Here is a 20720-nt window from a genome sequence, read left to right as displayed (position 1 = left end):
TTGCCATGACATGTAGCTATAACATTATTTGGCTGCAATTTAGCTAAGACATCAAAATGAGAAGTGTAGTAGTATTAAAAATCACACTTTTAATATTATTTTCTATTGTTTTAACACACGAGAAGATATGTCAGCATTTAAAAACTTAATTTTGCAAAAATTCCCTTGGAGTATCACAATAAAACGTGTATTTTCAGAGATCAAAGCAAATTGTATTAAAATATAAAAAATACAGAGAAAGCAGTAGTCTCTTAATGACCCATAAGGAATCATATTACAACTATGATTACATTGCCAACTGCAATCCCTTTTAGGAGATAATTTACACATGGGATTAACCTTACCACTTGTGAAAAAAGTACATGAACATGTTCCTACTGGCAACTTTCTTTTAACTTACTTCTTATCTGGGATAAGAACACTTCTATTGTTTTGCTTCAATACTACGTTGCAAAAACTCCAGCAGTAAGTCTTCTCAATTATCAGACTGGTAAATAGCCATGAGTCCAAAAAAATATTTAAGCATATTTTTATCATTAATCCTGATATTAAGGGTATAAATGTTGATCTACCACAAGTATAAATAGGAATTCTCAGGCTGCAGAATAGAGAATGCTCTGCAGTGGAAAGGGCATGACGCTTTCCTCCCCTACTATTAAAATAATAGAAGCACTGTGACTGGCCAATATTATAGATGCTATTCGTGGAAGGCTGCTTACAGAAGTGTGATTTTCTCAAGTATTTTCTCAGACATAAACAAACAGACTTGCAAATCATTCCAGCTCCTCTCTTTCTTTGCTCCTTTAAAATGTTCTTAAAATGATCGCTTTTTATGGCATGAGGGCAATACAAACGATGTCTATTATTATCTATAACACTGACATCTAAATAAATAAGCAGTAGGTATGGCATGCTATTTGTAGAAGGGAAAGACCATGGATTGGCATACTCTGGGAACACAGTATCTATTTCCAAGTAGCCTCCTTTTGTTCACTTTACTCATAGATGCATTAAATGCAAGGAGTTTGACCAAATGAATCAGCTGCAGACTTGGACTCAAAATACTTGATTCCTATTTCCAGCTGTGCTGCTAGTTTTCACATTACCTTTTGTGAGTAAAGTCATCTCCCTGTGCTTTGACTACCCTCTGTTTACAATGAAATAAGATGACTTACTTTCTTTAGGCAAAAAGGTGAAAGCGCTATAGAGAAACAAAATATTTTCTTTCACCATGTCTTATTTGTTTAGTATGTGAAGATACCAATACCAGAACTATATATTGGTTCTATTGTATATTAGGTTAAAATTCTTGTTAAATATTAACACATATCTTCAAAATACTGAAACTATACAAACTGGTGAAATTACTTTAACCTTTGAGTAGAAATCCCTACTGTACCTGTAACATGGAGCTACACATTCACAGATGCAATGTGTTACAGTGCGAAAACTCACCTGTATGGCTGTTTCGTTTGCAATATGTATTTGTTGTAGATTTTGATTTTGATGTTAAGTAGGTTGAATTGGAGCCAATGGAACTAGAGGATAAGGATTTCCCAAGATTATCAGAACTCTTCTTTATTATATTCGTTGCTGTTTTGCTCCAATCTAAAAATGATTGAAAAGTGTTAAATAATTACCATAGGTTCTAAATGTCTAATTTATTCAATTATGAACACTTCAAGTATCAGCTGCATTTCTTAATGTTGCTTATAACAAACAAGCGATCCTTTCCCTTGGTAGGCTACCTTGGTCAGGTAGCCTCTTTGGTTTTTAAGTAGTACAAGAATTATTTCAACTTGATTTACTTTTCTGTTTACAACACGAGTTAAAATTAGTGGCTCTAACCCTTTAACAAACATTTGGCTGGACAGCAGAACTCTAAGTAAAACCCAGCTTTCCAGGACGCAAGAGAGCAGTGAAGCTCTCTAGCAGTATAAGGATACTAATGTTTCATGACCTGACGAGAGAAATCCAAAGGGATGGATAGGAGAATTTGCAGTGGTCTTATTGTTTGAGGGCTTGATTTGCTGAAGCAGATACTACATATTGGTGGATTTGCACTTCTTGTTATAGGGTTTAGCATACTGATGCACTATCAATAACAATGAATAATAATGGTTATTCAGTAGTTCACATATGAAGAATTTTGTCCAAACCACTAACACAATAGGCTCTCATACTGAACAACTTCCAAAATTAAATTGAATAACTAATACTAATAAACTTATTGAGGAAAACTGACATTGAAAAAAATCATCACAGGTGTCCCAATACCAGTAGAATAAACGCATCTAACTACTTTCGTATCATATACTTGCATGTAGTTACAGGTAGTTTCACACTTTAATCTTATTGTTGTGATTCATTGTACTGCAATGAAATTCACAAAATGGAAGAGAAGTCCAAACCAAAGGCACAAAGGACACTTCAGCCTTGATTTATATCAAGACAAGTATTTTATCCAAAATTATTGCTATAGGGTATAGGTTACTATACCTCTGATCCAGCTATGGCAGTTTTGCAAGGCTTTGGTTTGTTTTGTTTCTTTGTTAAATCACAGCGTGCCCTAAAGTGTGCTTCAATCGGATGCAAGTTGACATTTGGCTTATATTTCGCTCCTCTGCCTGAAAATTGTGTCAGGTTCATGGAGTACAAAACAAGCCAGTGGGGATGGATTAGTTAATACCAGGCCTAATGACAGCACATTAGCTATATCACTGAGGTACTCAAGACCTTCAGGTTTTTATTTCTATCATACCCGCTAGCTGCCCAACAGAAGCATAAAAATCTGGAAATAATTTGATCCATCTGTGTTTTCCAGTTCAGGAGTTACACCATGAACCACATGGAAACTGAACATTTGAAACAATCTGGGTGCCTGACCTGAAGGAATAGACTTTTCCTAATTTGTATTAAGTCTTTGAGAAAACAGATCAGGTGTTTTTACAATAAAGCGAAAGCATGTTTGTTTTATAGTGTGCAATGAGAATACATTCCCTAAACAAACAGAGCAAGGCAAACCAAAAGCCTTGATGGCAAAGCAGTTACTGAAAAACTGAGAAAAAAAGCCTTGGATGCCAACACTGAAAAGACACAAGGGTATTGACAGCACTGCTGTTATCCAGGATAGACTGTCTTGCCTTACTAGGCAAAGACCTTATGCAAAACAAACATCAGCTGTAGATTTCTGGAGAACAAGATGGGGATGAGTAGGGTAAAGCCTCTGCAACTGTAGGGGAATATCAGGTTCATGACCACCCGAGGAACCTGAATATGTATCAGACTGTGGGAACTGATGAGATGCATCCCAGAGTCCTGAGAGAACTGGCTGATGTGGTTACCAAGTCACTACCCATGATATTTGAAAACTCATGGCGGTCAGAAGTCCCTGCTGACTGGAAGAAGGGTAACATTGTGCCCATTTTTAGAAAGGGTAGAAAAGCCGACCCTGTGAACTATCGACCTGCCAGCCACACCTCTGTGCCTGGGAAGATCATGGAGCAGATCCTCCTAAAAGCTGTGCTACAGCACGTGGAGGGTGGGGAGGTGACTAGAGATAGCCAGCAGGGCTTCACCAAAGACAAGTCCTGTCTGACTAACCTAGTGGCTTTCTATGTTGGGTTAACCAAAGCATTGGACATGGGAAAATCTATGGATATAATCTGTCTGGACTTCTGTAAAGCCTATGACATGATGTCCAGCCTGAACCTCCCCTGGCGGAGCTTGAGGCCATTCTCCCTTGTCCTGGCCCCTGTCACTTGGGAGAAGAGGCCAGCACTCTCCTCAATACAGTCTCCTTTCAGGTAGTTGTAGAGAGCAATAAGGTCTCCCTCAGCCTCCTCTTCTCAAGGCTAAACAACCTCAGTTCCCTCAGCCACTTCCTGTAAGACTTGTTCTCCAGCCCCTTCACCAGCTTTGTTGCTCTTCTCTGGACTCTCTCCAGAGCCTCAACATCCTTCTTGTGGTGAGGGGGCCAGAACCGAACAAAGTATTCAAGGAGTGGTCTCACCAGTGCAGAGTACAGAGGAACCCCCCTGGACCTGCTGGCCACGCAGTTTCTGATACAAGCCAAGATGCCACTGGCCTTCTTGGCCACCTGGGCTCACTGCTGGCTCATGTTCAGTCAGCTGTCAACCAACACTCCTAGGTCCTTCTCCTCCAGGTAGCTTACTAGCTGCTCTTCTCCTAGTCTGTAGCACTGCATAGGGTTGTTGTGCCCCAAGTGCAGGACCTGGCATTTGGCCTTGTAGAAACTCATACCACTGGTCTCAGCCCAGCGGTCCAGTTTGTTCAGATCCCATTGAAGAGCCTCCCTACCCTTCAGCAGATTGACACTTCCACCCAGCTTAGTGTCATCTGCAAACTTAATTAGGGTGCTTACAGGTGATGGTGTGATTGAGAGCAGCCCTGTGGAGAAGGACTTGGGGGTGCTGACTGAAGAGAGGCTTGACTTGAGCCAGCAATGCACACTCGCAGCCTAGAAGACCAACCGTATCCTGGCCAGCTGGTTGAGGGAGGTGATTCTCCCCGCTCTATTCTGCTCTTGTGAGGCCCCACTTGTAGTATTGTGTCCAGTTCTGGAATCCTAAATATAAGAAGGATATGGAACTGTTGGAAAGGGTCCACAGGAGAGCAATGAAGATGATCAGAGGGCCTGAGCACCTCCCACACAAGGACATGCTGAGAGAGTTGGGGTTATTCAGCCTGGAGGAGAGAAGGCTCTGGGGAGACCTTATAATGACCTTCTAGTACCTGAAGGGAGAGAACAAGAAAGCTGGGGAGGGACCTTTTGCAAAGGTGTGTAGAGATTAGGATGAGGGGGAAAGGTTATAAATTGGAGAGGAAAAGATTTAGACTAGACATTAGGAGGAAATTCTTCATGATGAGGATGGTGAGGCACTGGAACAGGTTGCCCAGGGAAGCTGAGGATGTCCCATCCTTGGAAGTGTTCAAAGCCAGGTTGGATGAGGCCTTGGGCAGCCTGATCTAGTGGGAGGTGTCCCTTCCCATGGCCGGGGGGTTGGAACTAGATGATCCTTAAGGTCCCTTCCAACTCAAACCATTCTGTGATTCTGTGATTCTATTTCTATCTTGGTCATTGAGCAAGAAACATATAAGCAAGTATTGTACAGTCCAAAATCATTACATTAGACAGCAAAGCAAGATCCCGTTGCCTAAACAAAGGAGCCTAATGCCACCGGAGACAGTCAAAGGTGCAGGAGCCTATAAACACAATGTTCCAACCATTGCACTTTTAAGTGGCCAAACCAACTTCTCTCCTTTCTCACTGAGTTTCAGATAAAGATGAACTTCAGTTCTGGAACCTAATCAGGCTTCTGCTAAAGGAATTTTCTGTGTCTTTTGAGTTGCTAAAGGTCTCTCTGAAGTGTACGGTGAAGGACAAAACAGTTTGAAAAGGCAAAGATTAAAGCAAAATAAGATAGAATAATTGCTCCTACATCAGCCTAGCAGTCTACACAATTTGGTAAACATACAGTAATGTAGAAGAAAAAGAATAACAGTGGCTTTCGAATGACTGAGTTTGAATCCCTGGATCTTTATTTGATTTTTATTTTTTTTCATGGTCCAAAGGGCCCTCCAAAACCACGCTTGTAGCACTACAAAAATTACCAGCTGCCTTCAGAGGAAAACTGAAGGAGAAGCCTTGAGAATTTTTATGAAGTGATATCTGAAAAGTCCCTTGGCAATTGTTAGTATTAAAGTGAAGTGACAACCTATGATTAATCTATTTTTTCCACATCTCTGGCTTATATTGCATTATATTAAAAATAACATAGCAAGCTGTTCACCTAGGCTTTTATGAACTACTGCTGCACCTAAGGAGGGGACCTGTGAATTGCTTTTACCTGAATTGTCTGCCAGTCGGAATCTGCCACAACAGAGATGTCTCCTCCATTGTTTCTGCACATTTTCTTTCATAGCACAATGGAATACAAATATAAACAAACCTGTGGCAAAAACAAATAAACAGCAAATGAAGTGTGTATTTATAAAAAGATAAACAGACTAACTAAAGCCTGCTAACTAAAGCCTGCTAACTAAAGACTATTAAGTACAAGTAAAGAAAAATAATGTTAAAGTTTTGTTATTGTCATCTATGCCTCATTCAAGAGGCATGGAAATTAATTAAAGTTTTCCCAACCTCTAGCTGCTATGTAAGTGTCTGGGATATCAGAAGGGAGAGAACTGAACCCCTTTTATTGGCACTATTGATCTAGATCCAGCTCAGTGTGGCTCTTATATTTTTTTTTTCTTAGAGGAAAACAATTAAAAGCTTTTGTCTTTGACACAAATGAATATTTTGCATCCAACAGGACTGCAAGAGAAATATTTCAGAGTAAATACAGACACAACTACATTAGCAAGGAAATATTTTATCTCCTCCTATTCCATATCTACAGAACTGTGAGCTGTATTCTTTTAAAACCAAAAGTCTTGCAACTGGCACTAAAGAATGCCCTGAAAAAGGACACTTGGATTTATGTGTATCACATGAATTTACTTGAAAGGATTATGAAAATGGTAAGAGTATGTTCACATGTACTAATTAGGTGTCCAACTACTTACTTCTGAAGAAAAATACACAATTTGTGCATGCAATCACAATAAATGTGCTTAAGAATATTTTGGTGGAATTCATTTTCCTCACGCGATTGTATAATCTCTGTTTTCAAGACAGAAGATAAGTATCTACAATGTGGCAATGAACATCTTAGCTGGATGTATAGTACGATTTCATCATTCTACGGAGATACTTTGGAGCTAAATATAGAAGTTGGAAATCTCATATACTTCTGGCTCTTCCCAGGCAGGCACTGGCTGTGGAATATTCTGTCATTCTACAGCTTGGCCTGTTCTTGTTTTACACTTATTCTCTGGGAGAGAGCCAACCTAAGGCTGAACACCTAATGGCAAAATGTTACTGCCAAATCCCTCATGATTATATCTTAAGCATGAATAAATGCTACATAATGTGGGCAAATCTGCTTAAATGCCATCCTCTAAGAATGTTCCTTTATGATCATCACGAATAGTTGTGTATACTAATGCCTACTATGTTTCAGCTGGTAGAACACAATGGCAGGGTACACCTTGGAAAAAAAATGCTCTGGAGTATAAAATTATTCTCTGTCCTCCAATGTGCTAAGGTCTAATTTGGCATGAATGATTGTTACTGCACTAGAGTAGTGGCTTACAGCCATCAGGCCAGGCTGAGACCAGTAAGATCAGTTAAGCCTTAGGTAAAGGCTGTTGTCACGAAACAATTATTTTTTGCAAAATTTTTCAGAAGCTAATGGGGAAAAAAAAAAAAAGGAAAAGCACAATTTAAGAAAGTCAAACATATCTTAAAGCATCCCATACGCAAATTTTGTTGCATTACAGTTACTCTGTTTGCATTTAGTAAAGTATTTCAGGGTCTTGTGATGGCTAGTGAGGGAGCCTGGTGCTCAGGTCATTTTTCCTCCCTCCTTCCAGTTGCAGGCAGTGACATTGCAAGGAACACACAGGCCCAGTCTGTTAATACATAATTCCATGGCTGGTGTCACTGTAACAACTTTGACTTTTTGACAATGGTATGGCCTATGCAGCACCAGGCTTACAGGCATCAAATGGGAGCTGCCTTTCTCAAAGGGAAAGGAGGATCTTTGCTCAGGAGCTTGCAGGACTCATTGACAGGGCTTTAAACTAGATGTAAAGGGAGAGGGTATCAGTCTTGCCTATGACAAGATGTGGGAGGACACACTAGGGTTAGAGCGACATGGGGCTAATATAGGCCCTCCACCTACTGCCCTGGGGCATGCTAGGGATGCTGCAGCACAGCTGAAGTCTTGTGGAGATGAGGGTGGAGTAGCAGGAGCCAACAAGGAAATTTCCACAGAATGCCTTAAGGGAAATAAGGGGTGTTCCACCATGAGGGTGATATGGCCAGCAGCACAGACGAAGTACCTTTACACAAACACACACTGCCTGGGCAACAAACAGGAGGAGTCGGAAGCTACCATGTTACTAGAAAGCTATGACATGATTGCTGTTACTGAAACATGGTGGAATGAATCCCATGACTGGAGTGTGGTTATCAATGGCTACAAGCTGTTCAGAAGGGACAGAACAGGAAGGAGGGGTGGAGACGTTGCCCTCTATACCAGCAAACTGATAGAGCGTGAAGAGCTATTGCTGAAGAACAGCCACAAAGAGGTCAAAAGCTTATGGGTGAGAATAAAAGACCGAGACAACAAAAGGAACCTTGTAGTTGGTGTATACTACAGGCCACCCGATCAAGAGGAGCCTTCTGATGAAGTCTTCTTCCTCCAGCTACAGGAGGCTTCATGCTCTCATCCTATTGACAACTGTTCTCCTCAGCCCTCCTGGGTCAATGGACACAAGATGGTGCCCAAGGGGGTAAAGACCCTCCAACTGCAGGGGAATATCAGGTTCATGACCACCTGAAGAACCTGAATATGTATCAGACTGTGGGAACTGATGAGATGCATCCCAGAGTCCTGAGAGAACTGGCGGATGTGGTTACCAAGTCACTATCCATGATATTTGAAAACTCATGGCAGTCAGAAGTCCCTGCTGACTGGAAGAAGGGTAACATTGTGCCCATTTTTAGAAAGGGTAGAAAAGCCGACCCTGTGAACTATCGACCTGCCAGCCACACCTCTGTGCCTGGGAAGATCACAGATCCTTCTAGAAGACATGCTAACACTCATCAAGGATAGGGAGGTGACTAGAGACAGCCAGCTGGGCTTCACCAAAGACAAGTCCTGTCTGACCAACCTAGTGGCTTTCACAGGAAAAGCAATGAATGTAATCTATCTGGACTTCTGTAAAGCCTATGACACAGTCCCCTACAAAAGCCTTCTCTCTAAACTGGAGAAATACGGACTTGATGAGTGGACTGTTCAGTGGATAAGGAATTGGTTGGATGGCTGTCTTCAGAGAGTAGTGGTCAACGGCTCCATGTCCAGATGGAGATCCATGACAAGTGGTGTCCCTCAGGGGTCCGTATGTTTAATATCTTCATCAATGATATAGACTGTGAGATCGAGTGCACCCTCAGCAAATTTGCAGATGACACCAAGTTGAGTGGTACAGCTGCCACACCAGAAGGACAGGATGTCATCCAGAGGGACCTGGACAACCTGGAGAAGTGGGCCTGTGTGAATCTCTTCAGGTTCAACAAGGCCAAATACAAGGTCCTAGACGTGGATCAGGGCAATCTGTGGTTTCAGTACAGGATGGAGGATGATGTAGCAGCCCTGCAGAGAAGGCCTTGGGGGTGCTTATTGAAGAGAAGCTTGATATAAACTGCCAATGTGTGCTTGCAGCCCAGAAAGCCAACCATATCCTGGGCTGCATCAAAAGAAGCATGGCCAGCAGGTCTAGGGAGGTGATTCTCCCCCTTTACTCAGCTCTCATGAGACCCTAACTGTTGTATTGTGTCCAGTTCTGGAATCCTCAGCATAAGAAAGACTGTTGGAATAGGTCCAGAGGAGGGCTATGATGATGATTAGAAGGCTGGAGCACCTCTATTATGAGGACAGGGGTTGTTCAGCCTGGAGGAGAGAAGGCTCTGGGGAGACCTTAGAGAGGCCTTCCAGTACCTGAAGGGGTTCAACAAGAAAGCTCAGGAGGGACATTTTACAAGGGCATGTAGTGATTAGGACAAGGGGGAATAGCTTTAAATCAGAGGGGGGAAGATTTAGATTAGACATAACAAAGAAATTCTTCACAATGAGGGTGGTGAGGCACTGGGACAGGTTGCCTAGGGAAGTTGTGGATTCCTCCTCCCTGGAAGTGTTCAAGGCTAGATTGGATGGGGCCATGAGCAGCCCCGTGAGAGATGTCCCTGCCCATGGCAGGGGTGCTGGAACTAGATGATCTTTAAGGTCCCTTCCAAGCTAAACCACTGTATGATTCTATGATTTTTGTGTGTGGGTTTTTTTAAGCTCATAGTTAACTCCAGTGCAATCAACAGCAGCTCCTATAGGCTTAGATGTACGGAGTTGTTCATGTCCCAAAGTACCTCTTAGGACCTCTGTACAGCCACAAACTTACTAAATTGATGATTTGTTAAATTGTGGTGAATGTTTAGAATGTTCTGAATGTTTTAAAAAGAAAACGCTTATGTCTATAATAATACAAAATGAATGTACTGCATTAAAAACTTTGCCTTTGCCCTGTCTGGGCTTGGTCTCCAAATTTTTTTTCTCTGTATTTTATTATTCATTAAGTTTACAATGTACTTTAGTAATACAGCTTTGGTTTTGTTTCCCAGAGCCAAATCAGACCCTAGGCATGGATCTAGCTTGGCTCTGACTTGGAAGTATTCGGCTTGCCCAGGCATATGTATAAAATGAGCAGCCAAAAAAGAGATCATAGATGTTCCCAGATTTTTTACACTGAGTGTCAAAGTGAGAAAAATAATTTCCTATGTAGATGAAATAGTAAAGTACAATAACACCAGTAGTTGGTTCAATTTACTTTTTCACTGCCAGTGCACAGAAAACTGTTGATGGAGGCTGTTGGTATAGCTTAGAACATCCATGCAGGTTTCAAAAACTTGAGAGAGAAAGTATATTTACTGATGCCTTGTTAATTAATCTCATGCTAATACTGAAGAAAGACTTGCCATACTGAACAGCTTTTTTGCTGCTAGGAAGCACTTCCTGATACAAGTCCTATTTTTTTCCTTTGCTCCATTCCATCTCCTTGCTGCTACATGTGCACTGCACTAGCTGTACATGATTTTAAACACCCTCTTTCTTGTTTCTTCAGCTTTCCCTACCTCTTTCTCACACATCAATAAGCATTTTCAGATATGGGATTGTAATTTTCCTGTGCTTGATCTGACATGCCCGAGCATATGCTACCACAGTCCATGAAAAGCTCACCACTCTTCCTCTTTTTGCATTGACTCCTCAGGTTTTTCAGATTCATCTTCTGACTTAACTGCTTTCAAAATATTCTTTTTCCATTGAACAGTGCTATTACCCCAGAGAGACTTAAGCACTGGTGGTCAAACTTGTGTGCACTCAGCACATACAAGCTTAATTGATTGCACTGGAAATTCTGGTAACAGAGAACTTGTTCAATTTGATCCTTGGCATGCTTTTCAGATTTTTAATCTCTTTTTCCATGGTTTTCCCATACTTCTAATCTCTCTAGACCCCTCTGAATTTCTAATACAGACACACTGCAGCAAATGCTTATTATGCTGCTAGGGGAGTATCAGAATCTGTACTTTGGAAAAAAAGTCTTCAGTAAGAACACCACATCTGAACAATTTTTGCCATTTTGCCTAGCATTTTAGGTTGAAACTGAACCAAACCAAAACTCACGACATTATTATCTTTCCACGAAAGCTCAATAAATCTTTTAGCACAGTAAATACATTTCAACTGTAACAGAAAAAAACCTCACAGCCTAACAATAAGTACTTTTTTCCATAAAAGGAGAGTATTTTGCTGACCCTGGGAAAATTTATATTTCTATCTCAATATTTGTGTGGCATAACACACACTCTTCCAATGACATTCTTGGGTTTGTATTTTGTTACACTTTTTTTTCAGGCAAAATTTTTTTTATATCAATATGTGTGTAGTATAACATGTGCCCTCCCAATGGCCTTCACAGGTTGCTCTTTTTACTATGTTTTCAGTTGTTCTTCATTAGTGGGTAGGGCAAGTGGAGGTTATTATGTCATTTGGTACACACACAAGCTGCAACTCTGAGTTGAAATTCTTTTAAATGTCAACTACATAATTCTGTAATTTATAACCATTTTATTATAATTTACACTGTGTTTCAGAAGGATGAACTATGTTGGAAAAGCAAAATATTCAAAGCTTCAGTACAGGAAGCAAAATAAGACACTTATAATTGTAGCTGGCTTTTCTTTAAAGAACCAAAGAATGCCCCATATCTCTGTGATATCTCTCCACACTCACACAGCGCTGACTCTTGTTTTATGCGCTTCTCATAAAAGAGTTATGAGCTTTACAGATTCTGTACAGGAATAAATTAAGGAAAGAGGCTTCCTATATTTGTTATAATCAGTGAAAGGAAATGCTGAAGGTCATATGGTATTTATCTCAACAGATCAGAGCAGTCTGTTAGCTGGTAATAGCACTATTTATAATACAGTGTATTTTATGGAAAAGACCTTGAAACATTAATTAACTAAGATATTCAACACATATATAGATGGTATTACTATTGCACATAAGGGGAAACAAATGTTTGTTTAGTATCAAGGAAAAACCTAGAGAGCTTGGATCTGAGTTTCCTAGTCAAATCGCTGGGTATGTCTTAGAACAGCAACAGCTCAAATATTATTTCTTCACAGAACAGAAATTCAGCTTACCTTGCAATGAATTGAAAATTGAGAAGAGATACAGGAAAGGAAGAGTTAAGGGACCCCAGGCAAAAAAAGCAAAGCCCCAGGTCATGCCCAGGAGGAAGGTCAGGCTGACCACGCTACGGAGGTTCCTCAGGATCTCTTCCTTCAGGCTTCGATTAGTTCTTTTCCCATTCCTCCCACAGATCTGAACCATCACCACAATAAACATGGCAACATTCATCAGAAACATGATTCCAAAGTAGCCGGCACAAGTCACATAAAAGACAACTTCATTCTTGATCCAGCAGCTGTAAAAAAAATAACAAAACACATTTTTAGGTAATTCAAATTATCCTCCAGTTACTTACGTGACTACGGCCTATGGCTGATACCACTGATGCAGACCTATACTTTAAAATGAAGCCTTTATTTTCTGTTTGTAAATAGGATGAAGCCCCGTGGCCTCTTAAGTGAGTACGGCCCATAGTATTAGCACATCAGAAATCTGTACCACATTTTAGTTAAAACTAAAAAGTTGTGGGAACTTCAGTCCCATCATGAAAAGCTTAGACTCAGTATGAGCAGCTTTACCACTTTCATCTGTGTGAAGCATAAGATGCTTCAGTAACAGAGTGGACAGGGTCGGATCTTCAGTGTCAAAACCTCAAATTTCTACTGCTTGAGGTAAAGGAGAACTTGTACATCTCTGGAGAAGAAGCAGGACGGGTAGGCCTTTGGGGCAGCCATTTGATAGTCAATGATGTGAGAGATCTAGCTTATTCCTCTAGCAGCAAATGCCCGGAATGTTTAGCAGAATACTATAACGAAAATACAGAATGACACCTTTATTTATCATGATGAATCTTTGCCAGGCAAGGAACAGAAAATAAGATAACAGTCATATAAAAATTTTGGCATTTGGAGATTATTATCTGGACATAAAGAGAAGAACAGACAAAGCTACTGAACTACATTGAAAAAAGGCTGGTTTATTTACAAAAGAGACTATTTCTATACTACTTCTTTCTTTGCTTTTATCTAGAAGACAGAGCTTTCATTTAAGATAAAGCAAAACAGGTTTTTTTCATTTTATTTTCTTAACAAAACTTATGAATTATTCTTTTGCCAGAGGAGTGTTTGTACCTGGTATTGGGCAATGCAGATTTCCCTACAGTTTTTATTAGTCTTCTCCTCACTTCAGATTTAAATAACGTAGAAGACAATTTTGCCCACTTGCCTTGTTTAATGAAACTCTGACTTTTCCAAAAGCAATCGGACCAATGCAATTTTTTTGCAGACTGTAAATCTAAATTGCAAGAGATTAAAAAAAATACTCACAAGTCGTCTCCTCCTTGCCCATAAGCATCTCTGCCATATAACTCTTTGCCATAAATATTATTTGCGTTTGTATTAGCACTTGCTAGAACAATTGCTATCACAACAGCTGGCAAACCTGTAACACAAGAAAACCTGCAGCTTGATTTCAAATCTCCTAAACTTTCAAAATCACCATGCAAAGCTGAATTATTGATGTCTCCATCCCTATTGCATTAGTACAGATTATCTTGAGGTAGTTTGATATCAGAAAATTGCACAAAGAAGCAGAAGGAAACAATTTTTCAAACAGTACAAATGTTTAAAACTTTCAAAGGACTTAATGGGCATTAATGAATAAGCCACATAATGTTCTGTAAGGTAGAAAATGTTAATTTAGTATGTGATAAGGAAACTAAAGTAAATTAATCTCCCTTAATTACCCAAAGTTAATTTTGCAATTGCACACAGGCTTTCATACTATTGTGAGCAGAAGATTAAGAAACTACTATAAGAATGAGATCGAATGGATGGTAATGGTAATGGTATTCTTATTTTTGAGTGTTTTGTTTGGTTTTTTTTTCCCCAGATATGACAATGTCAAGTGGATTAGGCTGGAGAACTGGAGAAAACGAATTTAAGCCTGTAATTTCTCCACTGCTTCTCTCAACTGTAAATGTCACAGAATCACAGAATCACAGAATAACCAGGTTGGAAGAGACCCACCGGATCATCGAGTCCAACCGTTCCCATCAAACACTAAACCATATCCCTCAGCACCTCATCCACCCGTGCCTTAAACACCTCCAGGGAAGGCGAATCAACCACCAACCTGGGCAGCCTGTTCCAGTGCCCAATGACCCTTTCTGTAAAGAATTTTTTCCTAACGTCTAGCCTAAATCTCCCCTGGCGGAGCTTGAGGCCATTCCCTCTTGTCCTGTCCCCTGTCACTTGGGAGAAGAGGCCAGCACCCTCCTCTCTACAACCTCCTTTCAGGTAGTTGTAGAGAGCAATGAGGTCTCCCCTCAGCCTCCTCTTCTCCAGGCTAAACAACCCCAGCTCTCTCAGCCGCTCCTCATAAGGCCTGTTCTCCAGCCCTTTCACCAGCTTTGTTGCTCTTGTCTTCTCTTTTTCTACAGGATTATATATACTCTACTTAAATGTGTTCCCCCAAAATAAAGTAAACTACATATATTTTAATAATCAGGCAAAGGAAATATTTTGGGAAAACAGACAACTACACAGGCGAGAACTCTGTACAGAGAGGTACAGCTTGCACAAAAGAAACATATGCTTCCTGACATGCCTTATTTACATGTCTTATCCTTGCTATGACAAAACAGATTCAAAAGGAAAGAGGTTAATTTGCTTTTCCGACCACTCAGTCCTTGTCCTCTGCTGAGGTTGCCAAAGAGGATGCAAGTTGCCAATGGAAAGGCATCAATTATCAGCTGGACTGAGGTCAGTGCTCTAGCCATGAGGTTAATGGTTTTGTATTGTGTTGTATTATTTCAAACACAGTCTGTGCTTTCAGGCAGAACGCACAGATTCCTGATAAAGAAAAAAAAAAAAAAGAATAAAAGCCTTGCAGCTTGAGACTCACAGTTATTTTTCAGTTTTACATTTTCCATTTCAGTCATGCTGCGTATACTGCTTGGAGGCAGGCAGGATCTCTCTGTGGTTTAAACACTGTGCTAAAGCTCAGGAAATCTTGACTGGTTCTGATTCCGCCATCGCCTTTGCTTATTGGCAAGAAACTTTATGCTGGATTGAAAGCTTTTTAAAAGCCAATGCAAAGATCTCCATAGGCTTTGAAGTAAATCCAAGAGTTTCTGAATTTGTGTGCCATGGCTCTCTATCTATATGACATGGACATTTCCCCTCTCCCATTCTTGCCTCTCTGGAAAGTAAGATCAGTTTATCTGGTCTCTCTGCTCCTCCTCAGGCTGTGAGCTGCTCTGGGCAGAGAGTGCCAGTTGTGGTGTATTTGCACAGAATTATACAGGGGAACTCAGCAACAGAGAGGGCTGGCTGCATGCTGGTACTGCTGTGGGGCAGGAGGAAGGGAGCACCATGCCAATTTTGATTCTGCTCTGTACTTGTGATACAGAGCTTTTATAGACTTATAGAATTGTTTAGGTTGGAAGAGTTTCAAGATCATTGAGTCTCACACTTAAACTAGCACTGCCAAGCCACCACTAATCCATGTCCCCAAGCACCACATCTACATGTCTTTTATATACCTTCAGGGATGGTGACTAAACCCCTTCCACGGGAAGCCTGTTCCAAAGATTGACAATTCTTTCGGTGAAGAAATTTTCTCTAATATGCACATTTCAATAGATATATATTTTTTTCAAATGTACTTATTTGAACAAATTAGAATCATAGAATCATAGAATAACCAGGTTGGAAGAGACCCACCAGATCATTGAGTCCAAGCATTCCTATCAAACACTAAACCATGACCCTTGGCACCTCGTCCACCCGTGCCTTAAACACCTCCAGGGAAGGTGACTCAACCACCTCCCTGGGCAGCCTGTTCCAGTGCCCAATGACCCTTTCTGTGAAAGATTTTTTCCTAATGTCCAGCCTAAATCTCCCCTGGCGGAGCTTGAGGCCATTCCCTCTTGTCCTGTCCCCTGTCACTTGGGAGAAGAGTCCAGCTCCCTCCTCTCTACAACCTCCTTTCAGGTAGTTGTAGAGAGCAATGAGGTCTCCCCTCAGCCTCCTCTTCTCCAGGCTAAACAACCCCAGCTCTCTCAGCCGTTCCTCATAAGGCCTGTTCTCCAGCCTCTTCACCAGCTTTGTTGCTCTTCTCTGGACTCGTTCCAGAGCCTCAACATCCTTCTTGTGGTGAGGGGCCCTCGAATACTGAACACAGTATTCGAGGAGCGGTCTCACCAGTGCCGAGTACAGAGGGAGAATAACCTCCATGGACCTGCTGGTCACACCGTTTCTGATACAAGCCAAGATGCCACTGGCCTTCTTGGCCACCTGGGCACACTGCTGGCTCATGGTCAGTCCCTGTCAACCAACACTCCCAGGTCCCTCTCCTCCAGGCAGCTTTCTAGACAGACTTCTCCCAGTCTGTAGTACTGCATAGGGTTGTTGTGCCCCAAGTGCAGGACCCGGCACTTGGCCTTGTTAAACCTCATCCCATTTGATTCTGCCCAGCAGTCCAGCCTGTTCAGATCCCTTTGCAGAGCCTCCCAACCCTCCAGCAGTTTGACACTTCCACCCAGCTTAGTGTCATCGGCAAACTTGCTAAGGGTGCACTCAATGCCTTCATCCAGGCCATTGATGAAGACATTGAACAGGGCTGGACCCAGCACTGAGCCCTGGGGAACCCCACTTGTCACTGGCCTCCAGTTGGATTTAACACCGTTTACCACCACTCTCTGGGCCCGGCCATCCAACCAGTTTTCCACCCAGGAGTATGTGCGCCTCTCCAGGCCAGAGGCTGACAGTTTCCGAAGCAGAATGCTGTGAGAAACTGTGTCAAAGGCTTTACTGAAGTCCAGGAAGATACATCCACAGCCTTTCCCTCATCCAGCAGCCGAGTCACTTTGTCATAGAAGGTGATCAGGTTAGTTTGGCAAGACCTGCCTTTTGTGAACCCATGTTGACTGGGCCTGATCACCCGGTTCTCTTGCATGTGCTTCATGATAGCACTCAAGATCACCTGCTCCATGACTTTCCCTGGCACTGAGGTCAGACTGACAGGCCTGTAGTTCCCTGGGTCCTCCCTGCGACCCTTCTTGTAGATGGGCACAACGTCAGCCAGCCTCCAGTCCAGTGGGACTTCCCCAGTCTTCCAGGACTGTTGGAAGATGATGGAAAGGGGTTTGGCCAGCACATCCGCCAGCTCCTTCAATACCCTTGGATGAATCCCATCCGGCCCCATAGACTTGTGGGTGTCTAGTCGGGCTAGCAAGGCTCTGACAACCTCCTCTTGGATCACGGGAGCCTCATTATGCTCCTCTGGCTCCTGGGTTTGTACACAGACGGAATGACTTTCTTTACAATCAAAGACTGAGGCAAAGAAGGCATTAAGTACCTCAGCCTTTTCCTCATCCCCTGTCACTGTTGTTCCTTCTGCATCCAATAGGGACTTTATGGTCTCCCCAGTCCTCCTTTTATTATTTATATATTTATAGAGAGATTTTTTGTTATCTTTCACAGACTTTGCCAATCTGATTTCTAGTTGAGCCTTAGCCCTTCTGATTTTTTCTCTACACAATCTCACTTCCCTCCTGTAGCCCACCCAAGAGGTCTGTCCCCTCTTCCAGAGCCCATAAACGTTTTTCTTCTTCTTGATATCACTCAATTGACAGCTTTCAAGTGGTCACACCCTGAAAGAAGTCGTGCTTTTGTTTGTGCCTTCCCGGATTAATATGCATTCTTATAAATGCATGAAATTTTATCACTAAACTGTGCAGCATTCTGAAAGTACAACAAACATATTACATAATTTCAAAATACATGCTATGTAAATATTGCATCTACCAAACTCACCCCAGCCAATGATGCAGAACTTAAGTATGTATCGCCGTATATACGTGTTGAATACTTTCACTAGAGCAATGTACATATGAACTGCTTCTAGTCCCATCCATGTAAATGTAGCCAGAAGAAAAAAGTGCAGAAGTGCAGCTACAGCTATACAGAGGCCATCTATGTCAAATGATGCAATCCAACCATCAAGCAAGAAGATCAGATTAAGGAAGAGCAGGGCTGTGCTCAAATTCATCAGGATTTTGGATGGGTAATCTCTTCGCAATTTCCTAATGAAAGAAATATAGGTACATAAGATTAATTGGCTTCAGTCACTCAAGCCATCTACAGCAGCTGGGTTTACCATTTTACAAAGTAAACAAAAGCACAGGAATGTCCTCCTAGCTGTGAGCTTCTGTGGCAATAAGGCTTCTGTACTTCATATGTACTTCTGTGTGATATCACTGAAGGCTTCTGCTCTATGTGGTGTGGGAAAGCTACCACTTCTTTAGATCCTTAATGAACTAATTAACAGCTACAATAATTTAGCAACTGATTTATTATTAAAAACCTTTCAAATTAAATAGAACACAATGTCATTTTTACTTTAAAAGAAAACTGAAAAAATGAAAACTTTGAAAACACAGCTGATCAGAAGCTTATCTCTGATCATTTTATATATAAATCTTTGCTTAAGTTTTGGCATATGTTGTCCAGTGCAGCCTGTCTTTTGTTTGGTTTATTTATTTTTTTATTATTTTTTTATAAGACCTGAGGAAGAATGAAGATTAATTAATTTTTTCTTTTCTAACTGATACAGATTGAATGTATGAACTGAGGGGCAAGTTAACAACTTCTGCCATCTTAGACCAGAACACTATCGCATAAATAACGCAATAGGAATGCAATCATTAGAGATATTTAGAACTCAGAAATCTCTTTCCCCCCATCAGCAAACTAGCTTCCTTTAGCAGGTACTCTGTCCTACCCTGTTACAGGCAGAAAGGTTCCCTTATGTTGACATGACTTCATTTTCTCTTTCATCTGTTGACAGAACTGTATAATTTCAAAACTTTTGCATTCCCTTGAGTAATTTTCACATTTTTGTAGGGCTACTGTTGATATTGTAACAATTCACAATCTATCTTCATTCTATTTATCTTCCCACATTTTTCTGAAGGGCTCTAGAATGTACTTGTTCTAGTTGGAAACTTCTCTCTATACTTAGAACTTGTTACGCTCACACAGGCAGGTTTTGTTTTGTTTTTAGAAAAATCCTGGTTAGGATTTTAAAATAATACACATCTGTTCAGAATCTAGAAGATACTGTACTCTCAAAAGAGAAAATTTTGAGATGCATCAGCCTTATACCTAGGCCTGAGCAGCACAAAACATTGGAAAGAGGAGGAAATAGTCTGAGCTTATGTCCCCTTGAAAAAAATTCCCACATAGAACTTTCTGACCATCATTTTGCAGTTTTTTGGTGGTTTTTTTTTTAAATATATGTTTCCCTTCCTAGACAAATAAACCATACTAACCATGTAATTAATTTATTTTATTCATCACATACAGGTACTTCCTTTGGGATGTTTTTCACAGAACTGATACTTACTCAAATGCAATATATGTCAGAAGAGTTGCAGCTGAAAATATAGCAGATATCCCACAGCCTATGTAAGTGATAAAAGTGAGGGCCTTGGTATTTTGTGAGTCTATTTGTGTGATGGTTCTCTGAAGATCCTATGTAAGAGAGATGGAAGAGGCATCAGTTACAGCAAACACACTTTCCATGAGCACGATGCTCATTCTTGGTAATTAGTCAAGCAAAACTCAAAAGCACTTTGGCAACACCACTATAGCCCTGACATTAGGGTTCATGTTTACTGGGTATATTTAGTTTTGTTACACCTCTCACTTCCTTCCCATAGTTCTTCAAAACATCGTGCTTTAAGTATTATAACTGCTGGGATCAGCAGATAGACAGTCTGATACTGATCCTTATAATTCAGTACCAGGAAATCAAATGTCCTTCTCTGGAAAAATGTCCCCTTTTCAAGCTTTTAGTTTTATTGCTTATAGAAAACTCCCTTTGAGAAGATGTAATATTTAGGAAACTGTAATTTACAAGTATGCATACTGAAACAAACATGCGACATTCTGCGGAGTTTCCAACATCACTTCTCATTATTAGAAATTCATAAGAGTCAGTGTAGCTAATCATCTACAGGTGATACCAAGGGCAAGATACTGCTTTTTGGTTTTATAGTCTGTTTTGACATGCAAACTACAGTTATAAATAGTATTGGTCAGAAAAAGAAACTAGTAAAAAAAAATGGAAATGAAGCACGAACACTGTGAGGATTTTTTTTTTTCCACTTTTCTGTCCAACTATAATTGCGACATAGAACTGTCTGGGAATAAATGCCAGTGTTATTTCCTTTTTTAAGGACAAGAAAAAATGAGAATGTTTGGATCTATATCACCGTGCAGTAAATGTGAGCAAATACCAACACATAATGGTGTCCATTCTACAGTCAGT

The 20720-nt window shown here is 40.9% G+C and overlaps 1 protein-coding gene across 5 annotated transcripts in view; it reads right to left on the bottom strand.

The window, feature by feature from the left end:
• Positions 1–20720, bottom strand: part of ADGRG6 (adhesion G protein-coupled receptor G6) — a 124344-nt gene that overhangs the window by 6603 nt on the left and 97021 nt on the right. For all 5 annotated transcript variants that reach the window (XM_069852021.1, XM_069852022.1, XM_069852020.1 and 2 more), the window contains 6 exons: positions 19794–19921; positions 18203–18471; positions 13709–13823; positions 12395–12678; positions 5871–5972; positions 1456–1608 (listed from right to left, as the gene is read on the bottom strand). In XM_069852021.1, the coding sequence (XP_069708122.1) occupies positions 1456–1608; positions 5871–5972; positions 12395–12678; positions 13709–13823; positions 18203–18471; positions 19794–19921 (1051 nt within the window). The remainder of the gene's footprint in view (positions 1–1455; positions 1609–5870; positions 5973–12394; positions 12679–13708; positions 13824–18202; positions 18472–19793; positions 19922–20720) is intronic.

Source organism: Phaenicophaeus curvirostris, chromosome 2, assembly GCF_032191515.1.
Source record: "Phaenicophaeus curvirostris isolate KB17595 chromosome 2, BPBGC_Pcur_1.0, whole genome shotgun sequence".
NCBI lineage: Eukaryota > Metazoa > Chordata > Aves > Cuculiformes > Cuculidae > Phaenicophaeus > Phaenicophaeus curvirostris.
Note: the sequence above shows the minus strand (reverse complement) of the source record. Positions and strands in the feature narration are given on the sequence as shown.